Source organism: Eptatretus burgeri, unplaced genomic scaffold (assembly GCF_056783735.1).
Source record: "Eptatretus burgeri isolate ZD-2024b unplaced genomic scaffold, Ebu_testis_v1 Ebu_testis_scaffold_3155, whole genome shotgun sequence".
Classification (NCBI taxonomy): Eukaryota; Metazoa; Chordata; class Myxini; order Myxiniformes; family Myxinidae; genus Eptatretus; species Eptatretus burgeri.
The window spans coordinates 307,501-335,447 of record NW_028225103.1 but is presented as its reverse complement, the minus strand read 5'-3'; the positions used below and the strand labels follow the sequence as shown (position 1 = coordinate 335,447).

The 27,947-nt window shown below is 42.2% G+C and overlaps 1 protein-coding gene and 1 long non-coding RNA gene across 3 annotated transcripts in view; both read right to left on the bottom strand.

Annotated features, from left to right (window-relative positions):
* Nucleotides 1–4: 4 nt before the first annotated feature.
* On the bottom strand, nucleotides 5–25,241 carry LOC147006724 (F-box/LRR-repeat protein 4-like). Of its 2 annotated transcripts, XM_085868102.1 has the most exons (9): nucleotides 24,790–25,241; nucleotides 22,644–23,075; nucleotides 19,819–20,185; nucleotides 19,270–19,514; nucleotides 13,475–13,688; nucleotides 12,818–12,889; nucleotides 3,345–3,479; nucleotides 980–1,157; nucleotides 5–448 (listed from the first exon to the last, which is right to left on the bottom strand). In XM_085868102.1, exons 1-9 carry the CDS (start codon nucleotides 24,822–24,824, stop codon nucleotides 291–293), a joined length of 1,836 nt encoding a protein of 611 aa, XP_085724228.1. In that variant the 5' UTR covers nucleotides 24,825–25,241; the 3' UTR covers nucleotides 5–290. The 2 variants fall into 2 exon arrangements, with proteins under 2 accessions (XP_085724228.1, XP_085724229.1); XM_085868103.1 differs by lacking the exon at nucleotides 22,644–23,075 and having other exon boundaries at nucleotides 24,790–25,238.
* Nucleotides 25,242–27,047: 1,806 nt separating this feature from the next.
* LOC147006723 (uncharacterized) overlaps nucleotides 27,048–27,947 on the bottom strand; it is a 6,371-nt gene continuing 5,471 nt past the window's right edge. The window contains exon 3 of the long non-coding RNA XR_015054631.1: nucleotides 27,048–27,636. This is a non-coding gene — a long non-coding RNA (uncharacterized LOC147006723). The remainder of the gene's footprint in view (nucleotides 27,637–27,947) is intronic.

Genomic DNA, 27,947 nt, shown 5'->3' with positions numbered 1-27,947 from the left:
GGTGTTGTGAGTTTGGTAACATTTATTGGCACAACATTTATCAATTTGAACGTTTGGTGGATTATATTGATAAACCAAAAGTAATCCTGTCAGGTGATCTCAAATTAAAAAATAATTCGTAAAACGTCACATTTAATAAACGTGATGATAACACGACACTTGAAGCTTTGGTTCTAATTAAGTTCAACATTTGGACGATCATCACCGACATGATACAATCGGTTTGTCATGCATGGATCAGAGTGATCCTCAGGTGTTTGCGGCCCTGAACGGGTCATGTGACCTCATTGTTAGCAGGTGTACTTGATGTAGACGTGTGGAAAGCGATGTTCTAGTTCGAAGGCCATCTCCTTATCCACGGGGAAGCAGAAGGAAACGTCAAGGAAGCACATCTGCCGACAGGTATCGAGCAGGTGAAAAATCCCTCTATGGGTCACCAGCAGAGTGCCTGCCACACGCACACAGATATAATCGCTCTAATGAATGACAAACAATGGTGAAAATAGCTCACTGTCATCTGGAGCTTTGGTGTGCAGTTTACACAGACTTACTAAACTACAGTACAACAGCACTCAGTGGAGCGCATACATCCACCAGGACAATAAGGAGGAATTATTCAATTTTGGTGAAGATCTGGAACCAGATACGAGAATTGTTTGAGTGGTTCTTCACCATTGAGAGACTGGGGGTCAAAACCGATATCTCAAAACGTTTTTGGACGGATTCGGATGAAACTTGGTGGATGAGTTGTGTTGGTGACAAGAACAAGCCGATTAGATATTGGTTCACGTCCGGATGAAGATCCAGCCTATCAGTGGAGGACAAAACGTAAACGGTTCAGTCTGGAGGAGGTACACACTCCACCAAGCGCCATTCTCGTTTCTACTTGCAATTTATATTTTCCTTCCACATCGAGCAACCTCTGTGACCCTCTTGGATCCATCCACATCAGTTCCCATAATCTCCTCAATTACCGTACCCCGTATGTGGAGCTGTTCCAGTAAAGGGCAGTAATTGGCGAGCGATTCAAGGTCAGTGTCGCTGATGGAGCGGTTAACCGTTAACACCAGTCGGCGCAGTCTGGGCAGCTCTCGCAACATCTCACCGAGAGCACCACCGCCTGCCCGCACATTCATACACCAGCCAAGGTCCAGGTCCTGTGTGGAACAGTTTAAGTGTGGAACAATTAAATAAACATAAGTGTTCCATGCAGTTTTTAACTTCCTATTTATTCAAGAACTGTATTGTACAATTCGAGAGGCATTATAGTCACCAGAGTGTTTGAAAAAATATAACTTGACAAAATAAGAAACCCAAAAAACCATTCAGTTTTTGAAGTTATCAAGTCATGGAAGGAAGAAAGTGGATTAAAAACGATGAGGTTGGGGATGGAAGGGGGTGTCATGAGTGGAGAGTTGGTTGTTGAAAGTCACAAGATAAATGCTGCATCAACAAGAAGGGCACTCGGTGGAGAGCATCCTTCCACAATGCTGACCAGTGTACGTTTTGTATCCCACTGATAGGCCGGATATGAATTCGGACATGAACTAAAATTTAAGCGCCTTGTTCTTGTTAACCAACCAACTTATCCACCAAGTTTCGTCCGAATCTGTCCATAACTTTTTGAGATATCCTGCTCCATGTCGCTTTCGGCCCGATCTCACAATGGTGAAGAATCACTCAAAAACTTCTCGGATCCAGAACCGGATGTGGATCTTCACCAAAATCGAATCATTTTGTCGGTGTCACCTTCCCAAGCTCTCCACCAAATTTCGTCTGAATCCTTCCACAAATTTTTGAGATATTTTGTTCACAAAGAAACAAATAAATAGCCAAACAAGCAAACGGACAGACAGACAGGAGTCAAAACATAACCTCCATCCACCTTCGGTGGTGGAGTTAAAGAAAATGTCACAGTTTTGGATGCTGACCCTGATGGAGAGCACACATGGACACGTCGGTTACCCAAGGATTAGTTGTTTCATTAATTATCTTTCGTTATTCGTCATTTCATTTGCAGAGAGTCCTTGGTTTCTTGTCAAGCGGTAAAGCGGTTTGCTCAGTGTGTGTGTTGGGGGGGGGGGGGGAGGAAGAATATGTTGATTCGTTTGTGTTGTCTTTTTCAGGGGGGAGAGGTGTGATGTCTTCCTCCAAGGAAACAAAATATCAACAATCAGGGCAGTCCCCCTCTCTGCTCCATTCCATCTTTCTTTCTTCACCTCCATTGGGGTCCATTCCCTCCCCGTCAGCGACTTTCAATTTTTCCTCCTTCACACAATTGGTCCATTTACCCCCCACCGCCTCTGCTCCTTTCAACAATCCCACCTTTTCCCCATCGGTCCATTACTTCCCCCTCTGCTGAGGATGGAAGGAAAACGTTTCAAAATAATTTTCTCTGAAACCACTCAATTGATAACGTTTTAGTTGTCAAACTTTTATCGTCATCGGTACTCAATGATACACCGAAAGTTTTGCATCAATTGGTACAGCGGTCTGACAGGATATTTTTAAACCTTTTAACTTCAATCCAACAGAGCTGCCGAACACGTGACCTATGACGTTTTTGCTCTCAAACCATATTTATCATCGTAAGTCGATATTTCGTAAGTTACGAAACTTTTTGGATGAGTCGGTTTGGTGACAAGAACAAGCCGATTAAATTTTAGTTCAGGAACGAATCCAATTCCAGCCTATCAGTGGGATACAAAACGTAAACTAAAGTCACCGTAAAGATACAAAACGTAAACTGAAGGCCTCCAAAGCCAGTCTGGGAATGCTCTGGGAATGTCTGAGCACTGGGAATGCTCCGTCGTGCAAAGTCCTTCCTCAGCCCACCTGAGCTCCTGACGACATACAAAGCTTTCGTCCTCAGCCTGATGGAGTATTGCTCTCCTCTATGGGCTGGTGCTCCTGCCTCTGACCATTCTCGGCTTCACGTTGTGGAAACCAATGCATTTCGGATCAATGGTATCTCCCGTGGTCAGGATGAGTCTTTGGGCCTCTCACTCTCTCACCGCAGGCAGGTCGGTGGTCGTTCTGTCTTCTACCGTCTCTTCTCCGGTCTCGCCTCACCCCCCCTCCCCCGCCATATTTCCACAAGATGCTCAAGGTCCGCCAGCAACCCCCTTCTGGTAAAACTACCAAAATCACGAACCACTGCTCACCTTCACTCTTTCATTCCTCTTTTTTCCCACCTTTGGAATAAACTTTCACACTCTCTTCAATCCCATTCTTCCCTCCAAACTTTGAAAACAGCTGTTCACAACCATGTCTTATCTTGCCCCAACCAAAACCTCGATCTCTCTACCCCTGTTAATCCACCCCAATCCCCTCAATCTTTGTACCTCAATGTTCTTGCAACGGGATGTCAGGTGTGCCAATCCGACCTCCGTCAGACAAGTGGATCTCCACATATCGAGCGAGCAAAGCTGTTGGCAGTTTAAGGACAGACTGAGTAAGACCGTGTTGGGATGTTTCACCTGAGGTTGGAAAGATGAGGAACATGCATCGTGACACACATTGCTGCAGGGGAAGGAAGGAAATGCTTCTGTGAATCCTTTAACACATGGGAAGTTCAAACTCAAAAAAATCTCCAACAAATATATCATCAGCGGCAGTGTCCGACAAACATACAGCCATCGTCTCCTTTCTTCTTTCAGGCACGAGCTTTGATTAAAATTTAATTCCTTTTTCATCCCTGAGCTTTTTGAAAAAAATTATGTGAGCTATTATTATCTCAGGTATTATTATCTTAGCTGTTTTCGAAGCTATTATTATCTTCGCTTTTGTCTTAGCTATTATCTAAGCCATTATTATGAAAGCTATGACCTCAACTTTATTATCTCAGCTGTGATTATCTGAGCAATTATCTCAGCTTTATTATCTGAGCTATTATTATCTTCACTTTATTATCTTAGCTGTTATCTCACCTTTATTATCTAAGCTATTATTATCTTCGCTATTATCTTCGCTCTTATTATCTTTCCGATTATCTGAGCGATTAATATCTTACCTATTATCTGAGCTATTATTATCTTACCTGGTATCTGAGCTATTATTATCTTAGATATGATCTAAGCTTTATTATCTAAGCATTATTATCTTAGCTATTATCTCAGCTATAATTATCTCAGCTGTTATCGAAGCTATTATCAAAGCTATTATTATCTAAGCTATTATCTGAGCTATTATTATCTTACTTATTATCTGAGCTATTATTATCTGAGCTTCATTCTCTGAGCTATTATCTCTGCTATTATTATCTTTGCCGTTTTTGAAGCTATTATTATCTTCGCTTTTATCTTAGCTATTATCTTCGCTATTATTATGAAAGCTATGACCTCAACTTTATTATCTCAGCAGTAATTATCTGAGCAATTATCTCAGCTTTATTATCTTCGCTTTATTATCTTCGCTTTATTATCTTAGCTGTTATCTCACCTTTATTATCTCAGCTATTATCTCAGCTATTATTATCTTCGCTGTTATCTGAGCTCTTATTATCTTTCCTATTATTTGAGCTATTAATATCTTACCTATTATCTGAGCTGTTATTATCTTACCTGGTATCTGAGCTTTTATTATCTCAGCTATGATCTAAGCTTTATTATCTAAGCATTATTATCTTAGCTATTATCTCAGCTATAATTATCTCAGCTGTTATCGAAGCTATTATCAAAGCTATTATTATCTAAGCTATTATCTGAGCTATTATTATCTGAGCTTTATTCTCTGAGCTATTATAATCTCAGCAATTATTAACTAAGCTCTAATTATCTCATCGATTATTCACGATATTACTATCTTAGCTATTATCTAAGCTATTATCGAAGCTTTATTATCTCAGCAATTGTTATCAAAGCTATTAACATAGCGAAATTATGTAAGCTATTATTATATAAGCTATTATCTAAGCTTTATTATCTGAGCTATTATTATCAAAGCTATTATCTGAGCTTTATTATCAAAGCTATTATTGTCTACGCTATGATTTAAGCAATTATTATCAAAGGTATTACCTAATCTTTATTATCTGAGCAATAATTATCTCAGCTATTATCTGAGTTATTATCTAAGCCATAATTGTCAAAGCTATAATCTAAGCTATTATCTTAGCTATTTTATCTCAGCTATTATTATCTTAGCTTCATTATCTAAGCTATTATCTCAGCTATTATCTTTGCTATTATCTCAGCTATTATTTTCTGATCTATTATCTCAGCTATTATCAAAGCTATTATCTTAGCTGTTATTATCAAAGCTATTGTCTGAGCTATTATTATCTGAGCTATTATTATCTTAGCTATAATCTAAGCTTTATTATCCAAGCTATTGTTACGGTTCTCAGAACCGTATGCATTCAAACATACAGGTGCCCCGAAGTTAGTTATGCCGTTAAGTATATGTGTAGACATAATCCCTCCTTGTGTATCGTGGGGTTTCGAAGGGGTGCGTTGCGATGTTTTTTTAGTTTGGTTAATAAATCTTAATGTCCCCTCCATTGTGATCCATGGTACCCGAGTGCTTGCAGCCTTCGGTTCGCTGGCAACAACGTACCACGGTCCACCTGTTGTCTCTGGAGGCTCGTTTTTCCGAGACAGAATCTTCACGTCTGCAGTTCCTATTCGGCTTCTCCAAACGCTCCAACTCTTTCTTGACGAGCCCACACTCGTGGAGTGGGCGGGCCTTGCCGGTGCCTGGCCGAGGCCCCGTCCAGAAAAGGGCTGACCCATGGGAGCCCCGTCCAATCAGGGCGGACAGTAACGTCAGTTTCACCAAGGCCCCTGCCCGCTGAGGGCGATCTATAAAGTACGACCCCATCCTCAGTCTTGAGTTCTTTGGGGGTCGTTCGTTCTGTGCTTGGAGGCCGGAGTTGGTTGGAAAACGAAGGGGTTCCCGCTGCTTGGCTCCGCTCACGTCTCGCCCCAACTACTGGTCCCAGCCCACTCGAGCTCCTCCACGGATAAGAACTCCACACGTACAGGTTTTGCCAATTAACTCTGTAGTCAAGGTCAAGGTCAAAATATACTTGTAGGCATAGCTTCAGATCTAATAGAGCTATTGACATGAAACCAACGTTAAAACGTTCAGTGAACTACGAGCTTTCAGAATGGTAGTCCCCGATTGGACGTGACGTCCCCGGAAGTGCGTCAAAATGATGTCAAAACATGACGTCATTTTTCAACTTTTTAATTTTCAGTGTTTATCATTCCATTTTGTTGGACTGCCTTCAAGGAGGTTACACACCAAATTTGACGTCAATCGGACTGACGGTTGTGACGTCATGAACGTTTTAAAATGACGTTTTTCAAATGTGCCCGGAAAAAAAGTTGCGGCGGCGAAGGTATGCGCTCTACCGAGTGCCCGTTCTAGTTGCGAATGATTTAGTTTGAAATGGGTTCTGTAAATCTGTGAAAAAATTTTTTTTTTAATATTAAAATTAAATTTGAATTTTAATATTAAATCTAAATAAATGTTAAATTTTAAAATTAATTTTAATACAGAAAATGGAAGGCCAGGTCGCAAATAGAAAACGAAAATTATTAAAGGCGATACTTTTGTTCATCACGATATTATGCAAACACTTGAAAAGAGAATTCCACAAAATAATTCGAGAAATTCCTACTTTTTGCTCTGGGCTTGCGCCCCCTCTGGAAATTACTCACGCCCCCCAGGTTAAGAGCCAATGATCAAAGCTATTATTAATTATCAAAGCTATTATCTCAGATGTTATCTCAGCTTTATTATCGAAGCTATTGTTACGGTGCCGGGACGTCGACCATGAGCACGACCGCTAGATGGAGCCGCGAGCTGGCTCGACCGATCGCCCGGAATGTAAAGGTCGTCGCCCCGGATAAGTCCGGAGCGGACGGGTCCTGACTGAACCGAAGTTCGCCAATGGACAGACCACGTGGGTAGGGTCGAATGCCAACTTTTCAATTTACCTAAGTACCCACGTGGTCCGACGACCGGGGAAGTTAACCCTCGGCCGATTTTGTCTGAATCCAGTCGCAATCGCCGACTCGGATCCGGCGTAACTGAGCAGAATTACCAAAGTCGGGCCGGACCAAATGATCAAGTTACGAACACTAATCATCAAACACGCGTCATGTCGAGCCAATGAAAGAAACACAAAACGAGCTGATACATTTAACAATTGGGGTTTATTTATACAGTAATAATGGGGAGCTAGGGAACACAGAAGAGCAGAACTATACCGAACAGTGTGACCACTCCTTGGCTTTTTTCACAAGATCTTGACTATTCGTTGTTCACCTTGACGTCTTGGTTTTCTTTTGGTTTTCTTAGCGTATAGGTTTTCTATTATCATCGCTTTTCCGAAAACCTTGTGAATTATTGGCTTTTTCATTGGCTCACCTTGGCATTTATGAAAATGAGGAGTGGTCACACTGATACCGAATGTCAGAAATGCAATGCCATATGTACAGCACACAAAGCACTTAACAGTTTTCTCCTTATAAGACTGGCCCAGGGACACACATACGCACCCACACACACCCAATAATTGGTGGCTGATGCCTTTAATGCGGACTTCAGCTCGGCCGGACAGATGAGCTCAAGCCCAGGGTCTGCCTCGGACCTTTCCACCTCGTGTGGTCTTCAAGCTGTTCGGACCGGGCACCAGCGAGGGCGAGCTGGATCCAATCACCGCGAGCCGCGATCCTTTCCGAGCTCCGGCGGATCCCCTCGCGCTCCGGACCACGTGCTGGTGAAGACCCCAATGCGTCGCTTCCCCGAAAAACCACCGACCAAGATGAGGCCAAGAAGTCGCACCAAACCGGGAACCAAGCAGAGACCGCGAAGAGCTCCACGCACCAAGAAGAGCCAGCCGAACCAATATGAGGCCATGAAGCAGAGCAACCAACTCCACCAAGCAGAACAAAAGCCACCAGAACACGAGCCCGATGAACCCCGAAGGCTCACCGAAGACTAACCCAAGACTAACCAGAACCAACCCGAGCCAAGCAGAGGGTCCCCCTCTTATCCCTCTCAGCCCCGCATCGCTTCCGGCGTGACTTATTTGCCCTTGTGCGCCGCCCCCCCCCCCGCGCAACCGCGGGTGGGGGCTGTTTACGTTGCTTTCTGCCGGACCCGCCCCAACCGTCATCGGCGTTTACGGGACGGGACCCGGGGGGGGGGGTTCTTCTTCTTCTTTGTGGGAGAGGGTCGTTCTTCTTTGCAGGGGAGGGTCGCTCTGATCGAACCCTAACTATTAAAATGAATCACAGCGCATTTACATAGATTTACCCATTAAACAATGGAAGGCGAGCTATGTATAGAACATGTACTTACCGAGATAACTGAGCTGAAGGCCCTGTCACACCTTGACGATTTAGCCAGCGTATGCAAAATTTGGCGAAAACGCTGGCACACGTCGAATACGTTATGGGTAAGTTTGTATATGGTTAAGAGCACGCTGGCATACGTCGTCATACGCTGGCTTTTTTCGTAGTACGCTGGCATACGTCTTTGTACGCTGACATACGTCGTAGTACGCCGAGGTGTTAGACAAATTTTCCATGCTTGAAATTTTTCAACGTATGCCAGCGTATGACTCACACGTTCCGCATACGCTTGGCCATAAGTTGTAGGCACGTTACGCGATCGTTGACACACGTCGACACACGTTACTTGTAAGTTACTCATAAGTCGAAACACATCGAGGTAATCGTTAGCGTACCCCAAACTTATTTCTAACCTATGAGTAACGTGTTGTCAGCACGTTACGCGATCGTTGACACACATGTCGACACACGTTACTTGTACATTACTCATAAGTCGAAACACGTCAAGGTAATGGTTAGTGTCAGTGTTCCAGACTCCCTGGATTTTTTTTTTCTTCGGCGTGACGGTGATGTTGACACTTCGATTTCTAGTGCGGTTATGATATAATATAATTAATAGGCTGCCGCTCAACGATTTAAATCATAACCGCACTAGAAATCGAAGTGTCAACATCAGCGTCATACCGAAGAAGAAGAAAAAAAAAAACCAGGGAATCTGGAACATTGATGCTAACCATTACGTCGACGTGTTTCGACTTATGAGTAACGTACAAGTAACGTGTGTCGACGTGTGTCAACGATCGCGTAACGTGCCGACAGCTTATGCCAGCGTATGCGGAACGTGTCATACGCCGAGTATGTCGAGAAATTTTCAACATGCTGAAAATTTCTCGACGTACTCGGCGTATGCCAGCGCACTACGATGTCTGCCAGCGTACTACGACGTATGCCAGCATGCTCTTAACGTATACAAAACTTACCCATAACGTATTCGACGTGTGCCAGCTTGGTTCGGCAAATTTTTCATGCGTCAGCATACGCTGGCTAAAACGTCAAGGTGGGACAGCGGCTTCACACTTCGATGTCTAGTGCGGTTATGATTTGAAGAGTCGAGCCGCAGTCGAGTATGAATAGCCTTCGCCACGTGATCGTCGGCGATATGCTGCCGCGCTATGCATAAGTTAAACTATCGTTGGGCATAGGTTGTGAACGCCGACAACACGCTCAGCATTCGTTGGTATAAGTTATCTATATGTGATTGAAACGTTCTGTGTACGTTACTAATACGTTATGCATACGTCCAACACGTTATTATACACCCAAAACTTGAAAAAAACATCAATAGTTCAGCGTACGCCAGCGTTTTACATACATTTTGATACCTTGCCATACGCTGGCTAAAACGGCAAGGTGTGACAGGGCCCGAAAGGACCTGAATGTTGAGTGTGATCGATTTCCAAATTCGCAACACTATTATTACGCAATTATTACACGATTATTACACTATGATTACATAAAGCTAACTAAGCAATTATCTAAGCTATATTATCTGAGCTATGATTATCTGAGCTATTATCTCAGCTATTATTATTATTATTATCAAAGCTATTATCTCAGCTTTATTAACTGAGCTATTACTTTCTGAACTATTATTATCTCAGCTATTATCTAACCTTGATTATCGAAGCTATTATCTAAGCTATAATTATCTTAGCTATTATCCGAGCTATTATGATCGAAGCTATTATCTAAGCTTTATTATCTGAGCTATTATTATTTTAGCAATGATCAAAGCTATTATTATCTCAGCTATTATTTAAGCTTTATTATCTGAGCTACTATCTCAGCCATTATTATCTCAGCTCCTATCAAAGCTATTATTATCTCAGCTATTATCTGAGCTTTATTATCTCAGCTATTATTATCTTTGCAATTATCTGAACTTTATTATCAAAGCTCTTATCTCTGCGATTATCTCAGCAATTACTATCTCAGCTATTATTACTTCAGCTATTATCTCGGCTATTATCTTAGCTATTATCTAAGCTTTATTATCTTAGCTATTATCTAAGCTATTATGATGCAAGCTATTATCTAAGCTTTATTTTCGAAGTTATTATTATCCAAGCTATTTTCTAAGCTTTATTATCTTAGCTATTATCTCAGCTATTATTATGTAAGCTATTATCTATGCTTTATTTTTGAAGTTATTATTATCCAAGCTGGTCTTGTCTTTGCAGTTATCTTAGCTATTCTGATCTCGGCCATTTCCGAAGCTTTATTATTTGAGCTATGATCATGAGATAGGATTATTTTGGCTATTATCTAAGCTATTATTATCGAAGCTATTATCTAAGCTTAATTATCTAAGCTACAATCTAACCTATTATTATCTTAGCTCTTATCTAAGCTATTAACTGAGCTTTATTATCGAAGCTACAATTATGTAAGCTATTATTATCGAAGCCATTATTATCTTAGTTGTTATCTCAGCTATTATTATCTCACCTATTATCCAAGCTTTATTATCGAAGCTATTGTTATCGAAGTTATTAACTAAGGTATATTATCCCAGCTATTATTTTGGGATCTATAATCTTAGCTATTGTTATCTAAGCTATATTATCTGAGCTATTATTATCTCAGGTATTATCTAAGCTTTATTATCGAATGTATTATTATCTCGGCTGTTCTCATCAGCTATAATCGAAACTATTATGATCTCAGCTTTTATCTAAGCGTTATTATCTGAGCGAGTATTATTTAACTATTATCTAAGCTATTATTATCTAACCTATTATCTAAGCTTTAAAATTTGAAGCTGTTGTTATCGAAGCAATTAACTGAGCTTTATTTTAGAAGCTATAATTATGTAAGCTATTATTATCGAAGCTATTATTGTCTAAGCAATTATCTAAGCTATTATTTTATCAGCTATTATTATCTAAGGTATTATCTATGCTTTATTATCTGAGCTATTATCTAAGCTATTATTATATAACCTATTATCTAAGTTTTATTATCTTAGCTATTGTTATCAAAGCTATTAACAAAGCAATATTATCTAAGCTATTATTATGGAAGCTATGATCTAAGCTATTCTTATGTAAGCTATATTATCTAAGTTATTATTATCTCAGGTATTATCTAAGCTTTATTATGGAAGCTATGATTATCTAAGCTGTTCTTATCTTAGCTATTATCTCAGCTATTATGATCTCAGCTATCATCTAAGCTTTATTATCTGAGCTATTATCTGAGCGAGTATTATTTTAGCGATTATCTCAGATTTATTATCGAGGCTATTATTATCGAAGCAATGATCCAAGCTGTTATTATCGAAGGGATCATCGAAGCTTCATTACCGAAGCTATTATTATCCAAGCAAATTATCGAAGCTTTATTATCTGAGTTTTGATTATGTCAGCTATTATCTCAGCTATTATTGTCTCAGCTATTATCGAAGCTATTATTATCAAAGCTATTATCTAAGCTTTATTATCGAAGCTATTATCGAAGCTATTATTATCTTAGCTATTATCTAAACTTTATTATCTAAACTACGATCTAAGATATGATCTCAGCTATATTATCTGAGCTATTATTATGAAAGCTATTACAATGTAAGGAATGATCTGAGCTTTATTATCAAAGCGATTATTATCTCAGCTTTGATCAAAGCAATTATAATCTCAGCTATTATCTAATATTTATAATCTCAGGGATTATTTGAGCTATGATTATCTTAGATATTATCGAAGCTTTATATTCCTGAAGCTTTTTGAAAAAACAGGCGGGTATTGTAATCTTCTCTGTCTGTCTGTCTGCCTACCCGCCACGCTATCTCCTCTGAAACAGATGGGCATAACTTTAACAAACTTGGTAGTTGTGATCACCACATGGCAAGAAGGTGCAAAAACACAATCATTTTTCGCCACGCCCTCTGGGGCGGGGTCAACAACCAAAAAATGTAATTTTAATATTTTTAATGAAAAAATGTACATCCAAGTTGCATGAAATATGCAACAATTTTTTGAAATTTGTTCCTCAGTTCGTGTCTCGGAATGGGAAGTTTGAGTCACAGAGGTCAAAATGGGAAAAAAAATTCAATAAATATTGAAGATTGGGTTATTCCTGGTGGAGTTTTGTGAAATCTTTCAACTTTGCTTTCGGGGGGGGGGGAGATGGGAAGCGTGGGGGATTTTAGATGGTGAGCCATGGACTTCGCTCTCGTTTCCAATATTTTTGCAGTGATTAAGGTTCAAAAGGCATCTTTTACTGCATGAATTGCAACCATGGATGAGATGCAGGGATAAGCAACGCCTGCAACCCATCGTGATTTATCATAACAATACAAAGACTGTTTATATTTATGTGACGAGGAAATAAAATATCAACAAATCAGATGAACTCATCCCAAGCTGGAAATAAATCAGTTTGTCTTCACAATCGTGCAGGACTATGGTTTAACTACAAAACACCTCTGCGGTGGTACAAAGGGGTGCACGTACCTCAGAACAGTCTCTGAGATTGAGATGCCTCAACTCCGTGCACTTGGAAGTGATTGACAGGAGACTCTCCGTCTGAAACAAGATGGGAGTACGATGTTATCCTTTAACATTGGTAAAATAATCCCCCTTCCCATCCACGGAGCACAACGAAAGAGAAAGACTCAATTCCTTAGCTTATTCCAGAATTCAGCGGTTCGTGTCGTTTCAAGGGCGAAGAACCAGTCCGAGGATCTAAAAACCATTGTGGCACCGTGCCAGCAGGGGGGGGGGTGATGTATCATGGAGGTGACGTTAAGCTGGCAATCTCCTTTGCCATCTCATTGAGATGCAAAAATCTCTCACAGGCAGCAGACCATGCAGATTAAAGAAAGGCACGATCAAGGCCACATCGACCTTCCCGAGTTCAATTGGCTATGGAAGGAAAGTAAATGAGAAATGTACGAAATTCCAGCTTCAGATGTTCCTTGTATTTAATTTTAGTTTCAAGTTTCTCATTCCGTCTGCGTTAGACTTTCAATCCTCTTGCCTGGGGGGCAAAGGAAGGGTGCATGTAGATTTCACATTGCCATTAAAAAAATCAAGATTTACTTGCAATGGTTTTATTAACGACAAAGCTGTGAGAGAGTAAAACGAACATAAACTACGTGAAGAGCTTACATCGATTCGTGTTCGGAACAGGACGAGGCGTTGCAGCCTCTGCAAGGACGAGAGCTGCCTGAATTCCCTGGGTGGTATTCCGTCACATGACGACAGGTCCAGGTCATGAAGGTTTGGGCAGAGCATGGTTACAGATTCCAAGGACTCGTTTGTGATCCAATGGCAGTTGGCCAGGTCTAGTTGCTGTAGCTGCTCAGACCACACACCCAGGAAACTGAAAAAGTAGCACAGGAAGACATTGGGATCCTGTTTTAAACAAAGCCGTGAGAGACAAGACAAACTTCGAAACCAAATTCCATCGACCCACGTTTGGAACAATGCAGGGCGTTGCAGCTTCTGCAAAAATGAAAGCTGCCCCCCCCCCAGAGTTATCTGCGGGATAAAGACCCCTATTGCTCACACACAAAGCAAATATGGTGTTCTGCAAATTAAGAGACCGAGGAACATTGAGTGATACGTAGTTTTGTGAAGATAACGTGCACTGTTCTTTGTCGGACCCATGCCCCCTCTTCCCCCCTTTCTATGCAAATAATTTTGCAATAAAAAGCGAGGATTGTGAACAGAGCTCTGAGAGAAGGAAGTTCACAACACCTCATCTTGATGTTTCTCTGTGAATTTATTTCTTCCCGTGTTCACCTGAATAAATGGTTCAACTCTCATTGGGACTGGAGTTACTGGAGTGATTCCAATGGAGGTTCGAGAAATTCCACCACAGAACAATACTGGCCTTTATCGCCTCTTCGAGGATGAAAGCGGCCCCCAACTTATCTGGGGGGTAAAGACCCCTATTGAAGACACGACTTCATTTGGCACTATTTGGAAGACACTATTTGTCCTGGCACCAAATAAGGGTATGCATCATTTAGCCGCCAATGGGCGACGAGCAGATCAGAGCCGGGGCGGTCCTTTGTAAGAAGGTGGAGCCGCGACACAAGGTCCGCCCAATGAGAGCAGGCCACGGATGAGCAGACCGCGCCCGAGAAGGACGAGGAAAGAAAAGAAAGAAGAAATAATTGCGCCCCGTCTGATCGAGCACGTTTCGGTCTGGTCTGCGTTTGACTGCATCGCGCAAATCCGAGGCATCTCGTCTGGCGCACAACTACAAGAGGTCGACCATCTCATCACTGGAGATCGCCTCGTCTCACCTCCGCTGGATTCGGCTGCCCTGGTCCGTCCTTTGGCGACCGGAGCTCCGGGAAGGGGTGGACGACCAGCCGCGCGCTCTCGGCCAGGTAGCCAGCCGTCCTGACTCCTAGCCGAACTATCCTCCTCGGATGGAGAGTCAAATAAAGACCCGGCGAGGTCCATCTCTTTTCTTTTGGGGATGTGCGTGTGTGTGTTCTTGGGCCCCGTCTGTAAGTAGGAATTGTTAAGTGCTCTTTGTTGTACATTATTTGCATTGCTTAGTCGGTTTAACTCTGCTCTTTGTGTGTTCCCTCCCTGCCTCTTGTAAATAAATATCCTTGTTGTTAAATGTTTCAGCTGGTCTCTGTGTTTTCTTCATTGGTTTAGCACGGTGCGTGTTGGGGGATTAAAAAGGCCGTTGCTGCAGTAGTTGTGCATTTGGACCGACGGGACCTCGGTAACCATCTGCTCGGGTTACGCATGGGTCGAGCACGGCAATGGCTCGTCCCGTTCGAGCTCCGTCGAGGGTGTGACATTCCTCGGGAGCTCGCCACGTGGGCCTCCAGGTATTTTGAAGTTTGGCAAATAACCCTGTCTCACGCGGTTGAATTATTGACGATTCACGGTCCTGTAAAGGACCCATACCTTCGGAGTTATCAGAAGGTACGATCTAGATTCCGGGTGTTCGGTGGAGCCGACTCCACTGCTCCATCTCGCGGTCATGCTCGTCGCCGATACCCGGCCCACAACAATATAACCTCCTTCACTTTCGGTGGTGGAGGTAAGAAAACCAATAACATTGCAACAAAGAATATATTCATTAATATAAATAATATTTCCAACAATAATCATAATAATGGAAGTATAATTTGTCAACAATAATAATGAACGTATAATTCCCACAATGGCCCAAGGGAAGCACATCTGGGCTTGGTGAAAGGCAAGCGAATGCTCCAGCAGTACAGCAGGCAGGTGTGCCACGAGGCTGTGAAGACTCATAAAAATTTGGTCCAATGGACCAGATGCACTCGTGCATCTCAAATGGTCACGTCCCATTTAAGTGGACCATATTTGTTGCAGTATTAATGGCTCGCTTTAATATAATGCAGTATAATGCAGTATAACCATGCAGTATAATGCAGCATTAATGGCTCGCTTTAATATAATGCAGTATAATACAGTATAACCATGCAGTATAATGCAGCATTAATGGCTCGCTTTAATATAATGCAGTATAATACAGTATAACCATGCAGTATAATGCAGCATTAATGGCTCGCTTTAATATAATGCAGTATAATGCAGTATAACCATGCAGTATAATGCAGCATTAATGGCTCGCTTTAATATAATTCAGTATAATGCAGTATAACCATGCAGTATAATGCAGCATTAATGGCTCGCTTTAATATAATGCAGTATAATGCAGTATAACCATGCAGTATAATGCAGCATTAATGGCTCGCTTTAATATAATGCAGTATAATGCAGTATAACCATGCAGTATAATGCAGTATTAATGGCTCGCTTTAATATAATGCAGTATAATGCAGTATAACCATGCAGTATAATGCAGTATTAATGGCTCGCTTTAATATAATGCAGTATAATGCAGTATAACCATGCAGTATTAATGGCTCGCTTTAATATAATGCAGTATAATGCAGTATAACCATGCAGCATAATGCAGTATTAATGGCTCACTTTAATATAATGCAGTATAATACAGTGTAACCATGCAGCATAATGCAGTATTAATGGCTCACTTTAATATAATGCAGTATAATGCAGTATAACCATGCAGTATAACCATGCAGCATAATGCAGTATTAATGGCTCACTTTAATATAATGCAGTATAATGCAGTATAACCATGCAGCATAATGCAGTATTAATGGCTCACTTTAATATAATGCAGTATAATGCAGTATAACCATGCAGTATTAATGGCTCACTTTAATATAATGCAGTATAATGCAGTATAACCATGCAGTATAACCATGCAGCATAATGCAGTATTAATGGCTCACTTTAATACAATGCAGTATAATGCAGTATAACCATGCATCATAATGCAGTATTAATGGCTCACTTTAATATAAAGCAGTATAATGCAATATAACCATGCAGTATAATGCAGTATTAATGGTTCACTTTAATATAATGCAGTATAATGCAGTATAACCATGCAGTATTAATGCCTCACTTTAATATAATGCAGTATAATACAGTGTAACCATGCAGCATAATGCAGTATTAATGGCTCACTTTAATATAATGCAGTATAATGCAGTATAACCATGCAGTATAACCATGCAGCATAATGCAGTATTAATGGCTCACTTTAATATAATGCAGTATAATGCAGTATAACCATGCATCATAATGCAGTATTAATGGCTCACTTTAATATAAAGCAGTATAATGCAGTATAACCATGCAGTATAATGCAGTATTAATGGTTCGCTTTAATATAATGCAGTATAATGCAGTATAACCATGCAGTATTAATGGCTCGCTTTAATATAATGCAGTATAATGCAGTATAACCATGCAGTATAATGCAGTATTAATGGCTCACTTTAATATAATTCAGTATAATGCAGTATAACCATGCAGTATAATGCAGTATTAATGGCTCACTTTAATATAATGCAGTATAATGCAGTATAACCATGCAGTATAATGCAGTATTAATGGCTCGCTTTAATATAATGCAGTAAAATGCAGTATAACCATGCAGTATTAATGGCTCGCTTTAATATAATGCAGTATAACCATGCAGTATAATGCAGTATTAATGGCTCACTTTAATATAATGCAGTATAGCCATGCAGAATAATGCAGTATTAATGGCTCGCTTTAATATAATGTAGTATAATGCAATATAACCATGCAGTATAATGCAGTATTAATGGCTCGCTTTAATATAATGCAGTATAATGCAGTATAACCATGCAGTATAATGCAGCATTAATGGCTCGCTTTAATATAATTCAGTATAATGCAGTATAACCATCCAGCATAATCCAGTATTAATGGTTCGCTTTAATATAATGCAGTATAATGCAGTATAACCATGCAGTATAATGCAGTATTAATGGCTCGCTTTAATATAATGCAGTATAATGCAGTATAACCATGCAATATTAATGGCTCGCTTTAATATAATGCAGTATAATGCAGCATAACCATGCAGTATAATGCAGTATTAATGGCTCACTTTAATATAATGCAGTATAGCCATGCAGAATAATGCAGTATTAATGGCTCACTTTAATATAATGCAGTATCATGCAGTATAACCATGCAGTATAATGCAGTATTAATGGCTCACTTTAATATAATGCAGTATAATGCAGTATAACCATGCAGTATAATGCAGTATTAATGGCTCGCTTTAATATAATGCAGTAAAATGCAGTATAACCATGCAGTATTAATGGCTCGCTTTAATATAATGCAGTATAATGCAGTATAACCATGCAGTATAATGCAGTATTAATGGCTCACTTTAATATAATGTAGTATAGCCATGCAGAATAATGCAGTATTAATGGCTCGCTTTAATATAATGCAGTATAATGCAGTATAACCATGCAGTATAATGCAGTATTAATGGCTCGCTTTAATATAATGCAGTATAATGCAGTATAACCATGCAGTATAATGCAGCATTAATGGCTCGCTTTAATATAATTCAGTATAATGCAGTATAACCATGCAGTATAATGCAGTATTAATGGCTCGCTATATGCTACTTGTTGTTGTCAAAAGAAACACGTGGTTCGAGCCAAGCGCGTACTTTTTGTCATGTATTGATGACGAGCAAATACAACTCGTCGCTCCGGTGACAGAGAAAATAAAAGGGGTGGGGGCGTGAAAGTGGGAGGGAGAGCGGAGGCAGGTGTAAGGTGAGAGAGGGAGAGGAGGCAGAGAGGATGAAGAAGTCGGAACTAGGAAGGAGGAGGGGAGAGCGAAAAAGGACAACCTCACCAATCGTTATTCACTGTGGGAGGGAGGTGTGAGAGACACACACACACACATAGACAAACAGACAGAGACAACGAGAGAGCGACAGAGGTGTGGGAGGAGAGTGCTGCATGTTATAAGGAGGAGGGAGTGAGGAGGGGACAGAGAGTGAAAAAGAAGGGGAGGGGGGGGAGGAGGAAAAAACAAAAGAAAGGGGTGAGGGGTGGAGATGGGGTTAGCAAAGAGAATGATAGATGACACACATGACCGAACACAAAAAAAACTCATGCCAGAACAGCTGAACACACAACGACACAACAGAGTTTAAAAATTAATCCGTTGGCACATCAGCAAAAAATTTGATATTTCAGTTGCAGAAGATTTGTGGGAAAAATGAACCAAAAGCAATCACTGAAAACATTGAAGTCCCGCGCACGTACGACCTAATGATCCCATCGAGCGTAAACATCAAAAACAAAGCGTTGCGACCAGATATGATACTTGGGTACAAAAAAAAACAAGAGAAGAAGGCATTGCTAATTGACGTGTTAAGAGCAATGATTTTGGACTGACGATGCAGAAATCAAGAAAATGACCAAATATCCCAAAATCATGGAAGCTGAAGAATGCCAAAGTTGTTCCAGACGGTTCACCGAAACCCAGGCCATCGATTACTAACTTTGCATTCAATTACTCACTCTTTAAGGACCGTAGGACTGAATCTTCCATCGTTTCCAGTCCATGAGAGACCGAGCGAGCGAACATGGGTGAGACGAGGCTTCAAAGCGAGAAGGTCCTCCTCGCAGAGAGATGGCCAGAAAGGCTTGAGGTCCACGTGTTTGTACATGGAAGGGTTGTAGCAGCAGTCGCGCAGGGTACGGCTGCATTGAGCGAGGCAGCACAGCTCAGGGAGCGTCAGGTGAGATAAAATAAGTTCGATAATCTGTCGTGGAAGTAAGGCAGCAAAAAAAATCGATTTCATTATCAGTGCATCAACCTGACCAACTGTCACTGTCAAGATAGTCAAGGATGTCCATCAAATGATAAACCAGTCACCCTTGAAACAACCCAGGTAACTACTAGTGAAGCCATCAAGGCTTCCAAACACAAACAGACTTGGACAGCCATTTCAATGTTGACGCCATCGTCTGAAACCATACTGAAATCAAACAATGACATGATGTGATCTGGAAAACCAAGCTTTAAAAGAAGAAGAAAAGATGACGAGTGGGGGTTCACATGCTCACCTCGAAAGGTAAAAAGTCAAAGTATCCATGATTTGACAAGGGGGAAAGCTTCTGTTCCTCTTCATCTTCCGCCATCTGTTTCACCATATCTCGTCTCCTCCTTCTTTCCATCCTGTTTTGTTTCTGTCCAAGTTTTTCTGACCCAGCAAGACCTTCACTCTTGATCTTCTTTGGTTGCATAAGGTTCACCGGGATACCGGACAGAACAACAGCGCCCAGTTCCATGCGGTAAAAGCTCAGGGGGTAACTGAACTCCAGACGGAGGATGTTCGTCGCAAAACCCGGTGGTTGTATCGGTGGGGAAAACGTGAATGGGTCGTTCGGTGGAAGATTGGGGTCCACAGGGCCGGACCACAGCGTCTGCCACCTGCATGGTACATCCCCAATGTCAGCCTTTTGAGGAGTGTCCTTTTGATTTTACCATGAAGTAGACATTGTGTATTCGGGTGTGGCTCATGTCGTACAACATCTCCAACGTGATACAAACGGATGTGTAAAAGGACATCACTCACATTATTAAATAAATTAACAAATAAATGAATTAAACTTTTTTCATTCCTGAAAAATGAATACGCATTTCACGGGGGGGGGGTGTGGGGGTTGGGGGGTGGTGAGGAGCAGAGGATCTGGTGATTGACAATCGGTAGTTGTTGGAAAGAAGCGACATTTTAAAAACATACAGGTAGTGGACAAAAAACATGGAAACACCTATGTAAAATCACTTAACAGGACGTTGGGCCACCACGAGTGGCTAGGACGGCCTATATGTGCAGCAGCATAGAGTCCACCAGGGTCTGGCATTCTTCAGGAGGGATGCGGCACCATTCTTCCACGAGAGAGTCAATCAACTCACACCGATTTGATGGAGGTGGAAAACGCTCTTAGACGTCATTCCTCAATATTCCATCAATACTCGATTGGGTTCAGATCTGGAGACTGAGAAGGCCATGACACATGAATAACATCAGTGTCATGCTCATCGGATCATTGGGGGATCACACATGGACCAAGCACTCAGGGCTGTATCATTCTTTATGTTAGCACCACACGTGCAAAAAGGAAGAAGGAATCAAAGAAGAAGAAATCATCTGTTTATGGAGAAGATTGTGAAGGATGATCCATGTGACCATATCAGATTTCTCCACTGATCGATCGTCCATTGCCTGTGCTCTTTGTACCACTGCACTCGCAAACGTGCATTGCCAGGTGGGATGAGCGGTTTGTGCGCTGCAACTCGACAATGGTCCTCTGTGGATCTCTTGGTGGACCGTTTTTGATGAAACTGGCTGCTCGTGCCCCAGGTTCAAAGTTACAGTCAATTGATCAGCAGTTGCTCACCTGCTTTGCCTTGCACTTCTAATTAATGCACGGATACCACGATCCTGGAGTATACACTTCCGGAGTATACACTAACAGCTTTGTGTGGTGTTTGTGTGGTGTGTGGTGAATTTTGCATGGTGTTTGTGTACTGGTGTGTTACCTAATTAATTAGAGACATAACTGGAACTGCCACTTTAAAACTGCAGGCAGTGATGACCGGGTACCAAGACGTCACGCTTTGATGCAACCCCGCTTTGATTGGATACATGACCCTGACCCGTGACGTTTTTTGTATTATTACTTATTATTGAATTGAATTAAAAATGGGATTAAAAAAATTCAATTCAGATCAAATGAAAGACCAAGTCGGTCCAGTTCTGCATTGTGGGAATAAGAAGGAGCTCGAACAAGGAAAAAGCAAAGTTGAAGTCATCAGGAGGAACCTGGATAGGATTCACATTTCAGCTGCTAGTTCTCCACCCTCAAACCCATCCAGGCACAGCCAAGAGAGCCTTATTTAAAAAAAAAACTTGAGAAATAAATAAACTCTCGTTGTGGAGGATGGCCGTCACAACCACAGTCAGAGAGGGCTTTGACTGCCCATTCAACCAGAGACCCCGCTGACCGAGCAGTCGTCCACCTCACCCAAAACTCGGCAAGCCTTTCAGCTGAATGAAAGGGAACCTCAAATCCACGGGCCGAAAAGATTAAACAGAAAAAAAACATATGGAGCCTTGAACTCCAACAGGCCCAACAAGACCGTGCTTGGAGGAACGGGTCCCGCCTTCTCAAACTTGAATCAGAAGCAATTATGTTACCTGCTCGCCATGCCGAAGTCCTGGGGAGGTCAGGAACAAAACTAGGAAAGGTGTGGGGGAGGGAGGGAGTGAGGTGGTGGCAAGGAAGCATGAGTCTAACTTCCTGCCCGGTGGACAAGGCCTACCAGACAGGAGGAAGGTCGGGGAAAAGTAGGAAGGGAAAGATGACCGAAAACACAAGACGAACCGGAGAAAAAGTAAAAGATAAACAAACAGATGAGATCGGGTGAAAATAAAGAACGAAGAATAAATACAAGGCTAACAAGCTCCTAAAAGGGGGAACCAACTCATCATGGAGGTTTTCCTCTTGCAGCCACGCGAGCCATAATTATAGGCAACCAGGCCTGTGCAGCATTTTATACATGACCCGAAGCATGATGGGATGTCTGTTGCTGGGCACATGGGCCACACCTGTGTGGAAGCAGTTCCTTAAAACATACTCTCATTTACCCAGGGGTTTCCAATATTTTGTCCTCCACCTGAAGATCAAATGTTAGAAAAACCAGGTAACTAGTCCATTCATACAACGAAGATGTTATTGAAATCACGTTACAATCATGTAAGACCAGTCAGAGGCTCAACATACTCCCAAAGCAAATGATAATTGGTCATTTCATCCCTTTTGGACTCACGAGCATAAAGACTTCAAAACCCGTCAGAGATTTCAACCAAAAGGGTCATTGGTACCTGGCCACATCAGAGTCTTCACCTTCATCCCATGACTTGGCCAGAATCCGAACGACATATCTGGGGTGGTACGTCTCCATCACCGAGACCCTGGTCGGGAAGACGGGCTCGTAGAAATACAACTCGATGAAATCCTGGCTTTTAAACCACTCGGGATTCTTGGGACAACGTCTGGGTGTCCATCGGGACAAGCGGTCCCACCACACCCCGTATGTTCTTGGCAAGGCCACGTGCATGAAGTCCCAGGAGAGGGAAAATATGTTCGGTGGACCCGTCAGGTTGCTGATGGAATTGTATCCTCCATACTGGGAGCTCATGTCCAGAACTTGTCTCACGTTTTGAGACAGTTCGAGATGAGACGACTGTGGGAACAAACCTTCAGGGTCTTCCTGCAGTCCGGGTGCATCTCCACGCCGTTGGTTTCTCCAGGTCCTGTTGAACAGGAAGTGCAGAGCAGGCTCAACATGGAAGTGTATTACATCCAGTAGATGGAATAAAATCCACAATCTTGATCCAGTACACGAAGATCACGTGGTCGTTTATTTATTGCACCTATCAGGAACTCAGATTATGTCATCACTTTTCCCATCAATGTATCACGCAAAAACCTACTCTCATCCTACCATGGTCCTTTTTACTCGTTAAATGCTGACAGATCTTCGAAAATCTGCATGTGCCACCCTAATTGATTTCCAACATCAAACATTTACAGCTTTAAAAAAGGTGTTGAGCATAAAACCATCGCACCACAACCACAACAATTCAACCATCTCACACAACTGCTACAAATGCTGCAACCACAGTCACCATCAAGGCCGTCCACCATTGTCCTTTGAAGATATTGGGGAACAATATCGGGATATCGGGGAACTTTTAAGATATCGGAGAAATCAGTAAACATAACCGTTCTGGATAAAAAGGTGAAAAAACAGATCCCTGCAACTACAGACCAATCAACCTTCTCCCAATCATCAGCAAGGTCATGGAATCCATCATCGCTTCAGATATTAAATCCTTCCTCTTTACCAATGGTTTAATTTCCAATCATCAATTTGGATTCAGACCAAGTCACTCTACCCTGGTCTGAATCACAGTCACAATCACAATCACAGTCACAATCACAATCACAGTCACAATCACAGTCACAGTCACAATCACAATCACAGTCACAATCACAGTCACAATCACAGTCACAGTCACAGTCACAATCACAGTCACCATCACAGTTACCCATCTTTGATCAGATTTAAAAATAAAATGAGTGACACGTTCTCTCCATCATGTGATCTACTTTTGCCAAGTTTGAACAGAATCAGAACGGGCAAGTCGGAGAAATGGTTGGGGACACATTTAAGGAACAAAATGGCCGCCAGTCGACCATCTTGGATCTGATCTCAAAAACATTAGTGACGTGAATCTGTAAAAGCCATCATTCCTCATATGTGTGTTTCCAGTTTGATCAACATCGGTGAATGTATGTCCGGGAAATGGTGGAGGACGTGTTCAACGTTCGGTTTGTTTATAACTAAACCCCTCCTTCTCCAACCCTCCCTCACTCCTCTTCTCCCCTCCCTCCCTCCTCTTCTCCCCCTCCCTCCTCTTCTCCCCCATCCTCTATCTCCCTTCCTCTCCTCCCTCCTCTTTCTGCCCCTCCCTCCTCTCTCTTTCCCCCTCCCTCCTCTACCCCCCCTCCAACCTCTCTCTTTCCCCTCACTCCTCTCTCTTCCTCCCTCCCTCCTCTTCTCCCTTCCCCCTCCCATACCCCTCCCTCCTCTTCCCCCCTCCAACCTCTCTCTGCCCTCCCTCCTCTCTTTCAACCTCCCTCCTCTACCCCCTCCAACCTCTCTCTGCCCCTCCCTCCTCTTCTCCCCCTCCCAAACTTAATGTTTCCCTCAGTGAAGTGACCGATTGTATTTGCTCGAATATAAATATCATGAGCAAGGAAGAAGAAGAAGAAGAAGAAGACGTGATCTGACTGACGAGCAGAAGGAAGATCACCTCAGGCTAATGATGGAGTGAATGGAGCAGAATGTTCGTGAAGAACAACATGACGTCATTTAATTAAATACCTCAGCGAAGCAATGATTACTTTTTCTGCTACATCCGATATTTAGATTTCCCGCACTGAAGAAACCCCGGTCCTTACCGTAACGAACGACGTCGACCTCCAATTCGGTTCATTATTGTTGTGTCCAGAAGGGAAACCGAGGTGATGTTCAACCACCTGGAAGGTTCAGGAAAAGGGAGGGAAGACGAACACGTTGTGAGGCCTCCACGCCTCCTGTATCAAGGCCGAAGGTCTTTTCAAACAAAGCCCGTGACCAGGAACACGTGATGAGAAGTCCGTCGCCGTTGACTCCGCCCCCAACGGACGGAAATGGCGTCTTGTTCCGTCCAGATGACGTCATCACGTTCTCACGTGGTATCACTCAAAAATCTTCTTTAATCTTTTCAGAGTAAATTTTACTCGTGAAATTCTTTCCAAGATCTACGAAAATCTAGATTTCCCACACGTCCCGTGTTAAATACGTGTGCTGATCTTTGTCAATAAATGAAACGTGTGAACTGGCCCGCTGGCCCGTCGTGCCTGTGTGACATTCTACACTTACTCTCTTTACCTTCGCATTCTGCGAAAGGTTATGTTTTGGTCGCTGTGTATTTATTTATTTGTGAATATGTGTGTTTGTTTGTTATTCGCATAACTCAGAAAGTATAAAACCGAATTGCATTAAATTTGGTGGGATGATTCGTGAGTATCCAAGGACGATTTGATTAGATTTTGGGAGCGATCGGGTCAAAGGTCAAGGTCAAGGTCATGAAAAGGTCAAAAACACTCTTTTGAGCATAACTTCCTTCATAATACAGCTATCGACATGCAACCACCGCCATATTGTTCCATGACGAGATATCTTTCGGATATGTAGTGTCGGATTTGACGTAACGTCATCGGAAGTGCGTCTAAATGACGTCACAAGATGACGTAAATTTTCAATTTTCGATCTCATCAGTTTTGATCATTCCGTTTTGTAGGACTTACCTTAAGGACGTCACACACCAAATTTGACTTCGATCGGACTGACCGTTATGACGTCATTGACGTTTGAACATGACGTTTTTCAATTGTGGCTAAAATGTCCTGATATTTTACATTCAAATATCTATATAATTTATAAAGCAAAGTCTCCCAAATCCAGGCATTAGGATCAGTACCAAAATATCTGTTTATTGATGTACAGGTTTTGGCATTTAGTCAAGGTCAAGTCAATTAGTCAAGACTCTGTAGTCAAGGTCAAGGTCACACTCAAGGTCAAAATATACTTGTGGGCATAGCTTCAGATCTAATAGAGCTATTGACATGAAACCAACGTTAAAACGTTCAGTGAACTACGAGCTTTCAGAATGGTAGTCCCCGATTGGACCTGACGTCCCCGGAAGTGCGTCAAAAGATGACGTCATTTTTCAACTTTTTTATTTTTCAGTGTTTATCATTCCATTTTGTTGGACTGCCTTCAAGGAGGTTACACACCAAATTTGACGTCAATCGGACTGACGGTTGTGACGTCATGGACGTTTTAAAATGACGTTTTTCAAATGTACCCGGAAAAAAAGTTGCGGCGGCGAAGGTATGTGCTCTTCCGAGTGCCCGTTCTAGTTTTACAATTGGATTTCTCACCAACCTTGTCCTGCGACGGTTGAATTTGGATCGAGAATGTCACTGACTGGGAATCCTCCATCGTGCAAAGTCCTCACTCGGCACACCTGAGCTCCTGATGACAGACAAAGCTTTCATCCACAGCCTGATGGAGTCCTGCTCTCCTCTCTGGGCTGGTGCTCCCACCTCTCACCTTTCTCGGATTCACGCTGTGGAAACCAAGGTATTTAGGATCATTGAGATTTCCCACGATGAGGCTGAGACTTTGGGTCTCTCACTCTCTCACCGCGGGCAGATCGGTGGTCTTTCTGTCTTCTACCGTCTCCTCTTTGGTCTCACCCCCCCCCGCCCTGCTCTGACCCCCCATATTTCCGCAACGTGCTCAAGGTCCGCCAACAACTCCCTTCTGGTAAAACTACCAAAATCAAAAATCTCTGCTCACCTTCCCTCTTTCGTTCCTCTTTTTTCCCGCCTTTGCAAGAAACTCCCACACTTTCATAAATCCCACTCCTCCCTCCAGGTGTTTAAAACAACCGTTCATCACCATCTCTGATCTTCCTCCATCCAAAATCACGACCTTTTCTTCCCCCATTAATCCACCCCAAACCCACCTCCTTCAAACTCCCTGCTTTCCTTCCTGAAAGTCCCTGTGGTGTCCATCTTGTTTACCCCGTGTTCTCTGCCCCATCCCTCTTCCTTCCACAGATCTCCTCATGTCCCTCTTCCCCACTGTTTTGTCCTTCCGTCTCCCGCCCCTCTTGTCTCCTGCTCCCCTTGTTGCACGTTCTTTGTGTTTGCTCTCATATGAGCCTCGACATTGTTCACAAAAAAATTAGTTTGGTGTGAAACTTCATCAGATTTAGTGAATTTCAGTGATTTTGAGTTGGGGTCCCACAAGACCCCAGTTGGTAAGATTCGGTTGTAAATATGTTGGAAGATGAGGGTCAAGTTAAGGTGAGAAACTGAATTCACATCTTAAAAAATGAAAAGGGTCGTTGGACTTTGATACAATTAATTAAGTAGAAAAGCGTAAACTTCGACTTTGATATAATTCATATTCGTCAATAAATAACTATAATCAGATTAAATTACCAATTTGCATTAACCTCGGAAAGTAATCAAAGATTAAGGCTGAAGCTATTGGGAAAAAAACAAACAATATAATGGTAAACACCTGTGCACCTGATCATGAGGACCAACAAAGAATAAACCCTGACAGGTGATGTGAGAAAATCTCCCGGACAGAGCGCGTTTTCTCCATCGGAGCCGCTCGTGAATCCCGGGGTGTTCGCTTGGTGATCTTCACCGGAGAGTCCTCGGGTCATCCTGCACCGTGTGGTACTGTAAGTACAGTGTGTAAAAGGAAAGTATGCTGTGGTACACCAGTCAATCACATGACAAACCAAAACAGACCAGGAAACACAAGAAAAGTTCCGGGTCCATTAGATCAGTTGATAACATATTTGTGCCTGGTGTTGGCTTTATGGCGACAGTCGTGAGCTTGGGATCCCAGGGCCCTGAGTTCAAATCCCCCTTTGCTGTTGAATTAATACCAGGTGGGGTTGACTCAGCCTGTCATCTTTCTGAGTTTGACACAATGAGTGGCAGCTTGATGGTGTCCTTTGATGGAGTGGTGACCCATCCAGGATTGT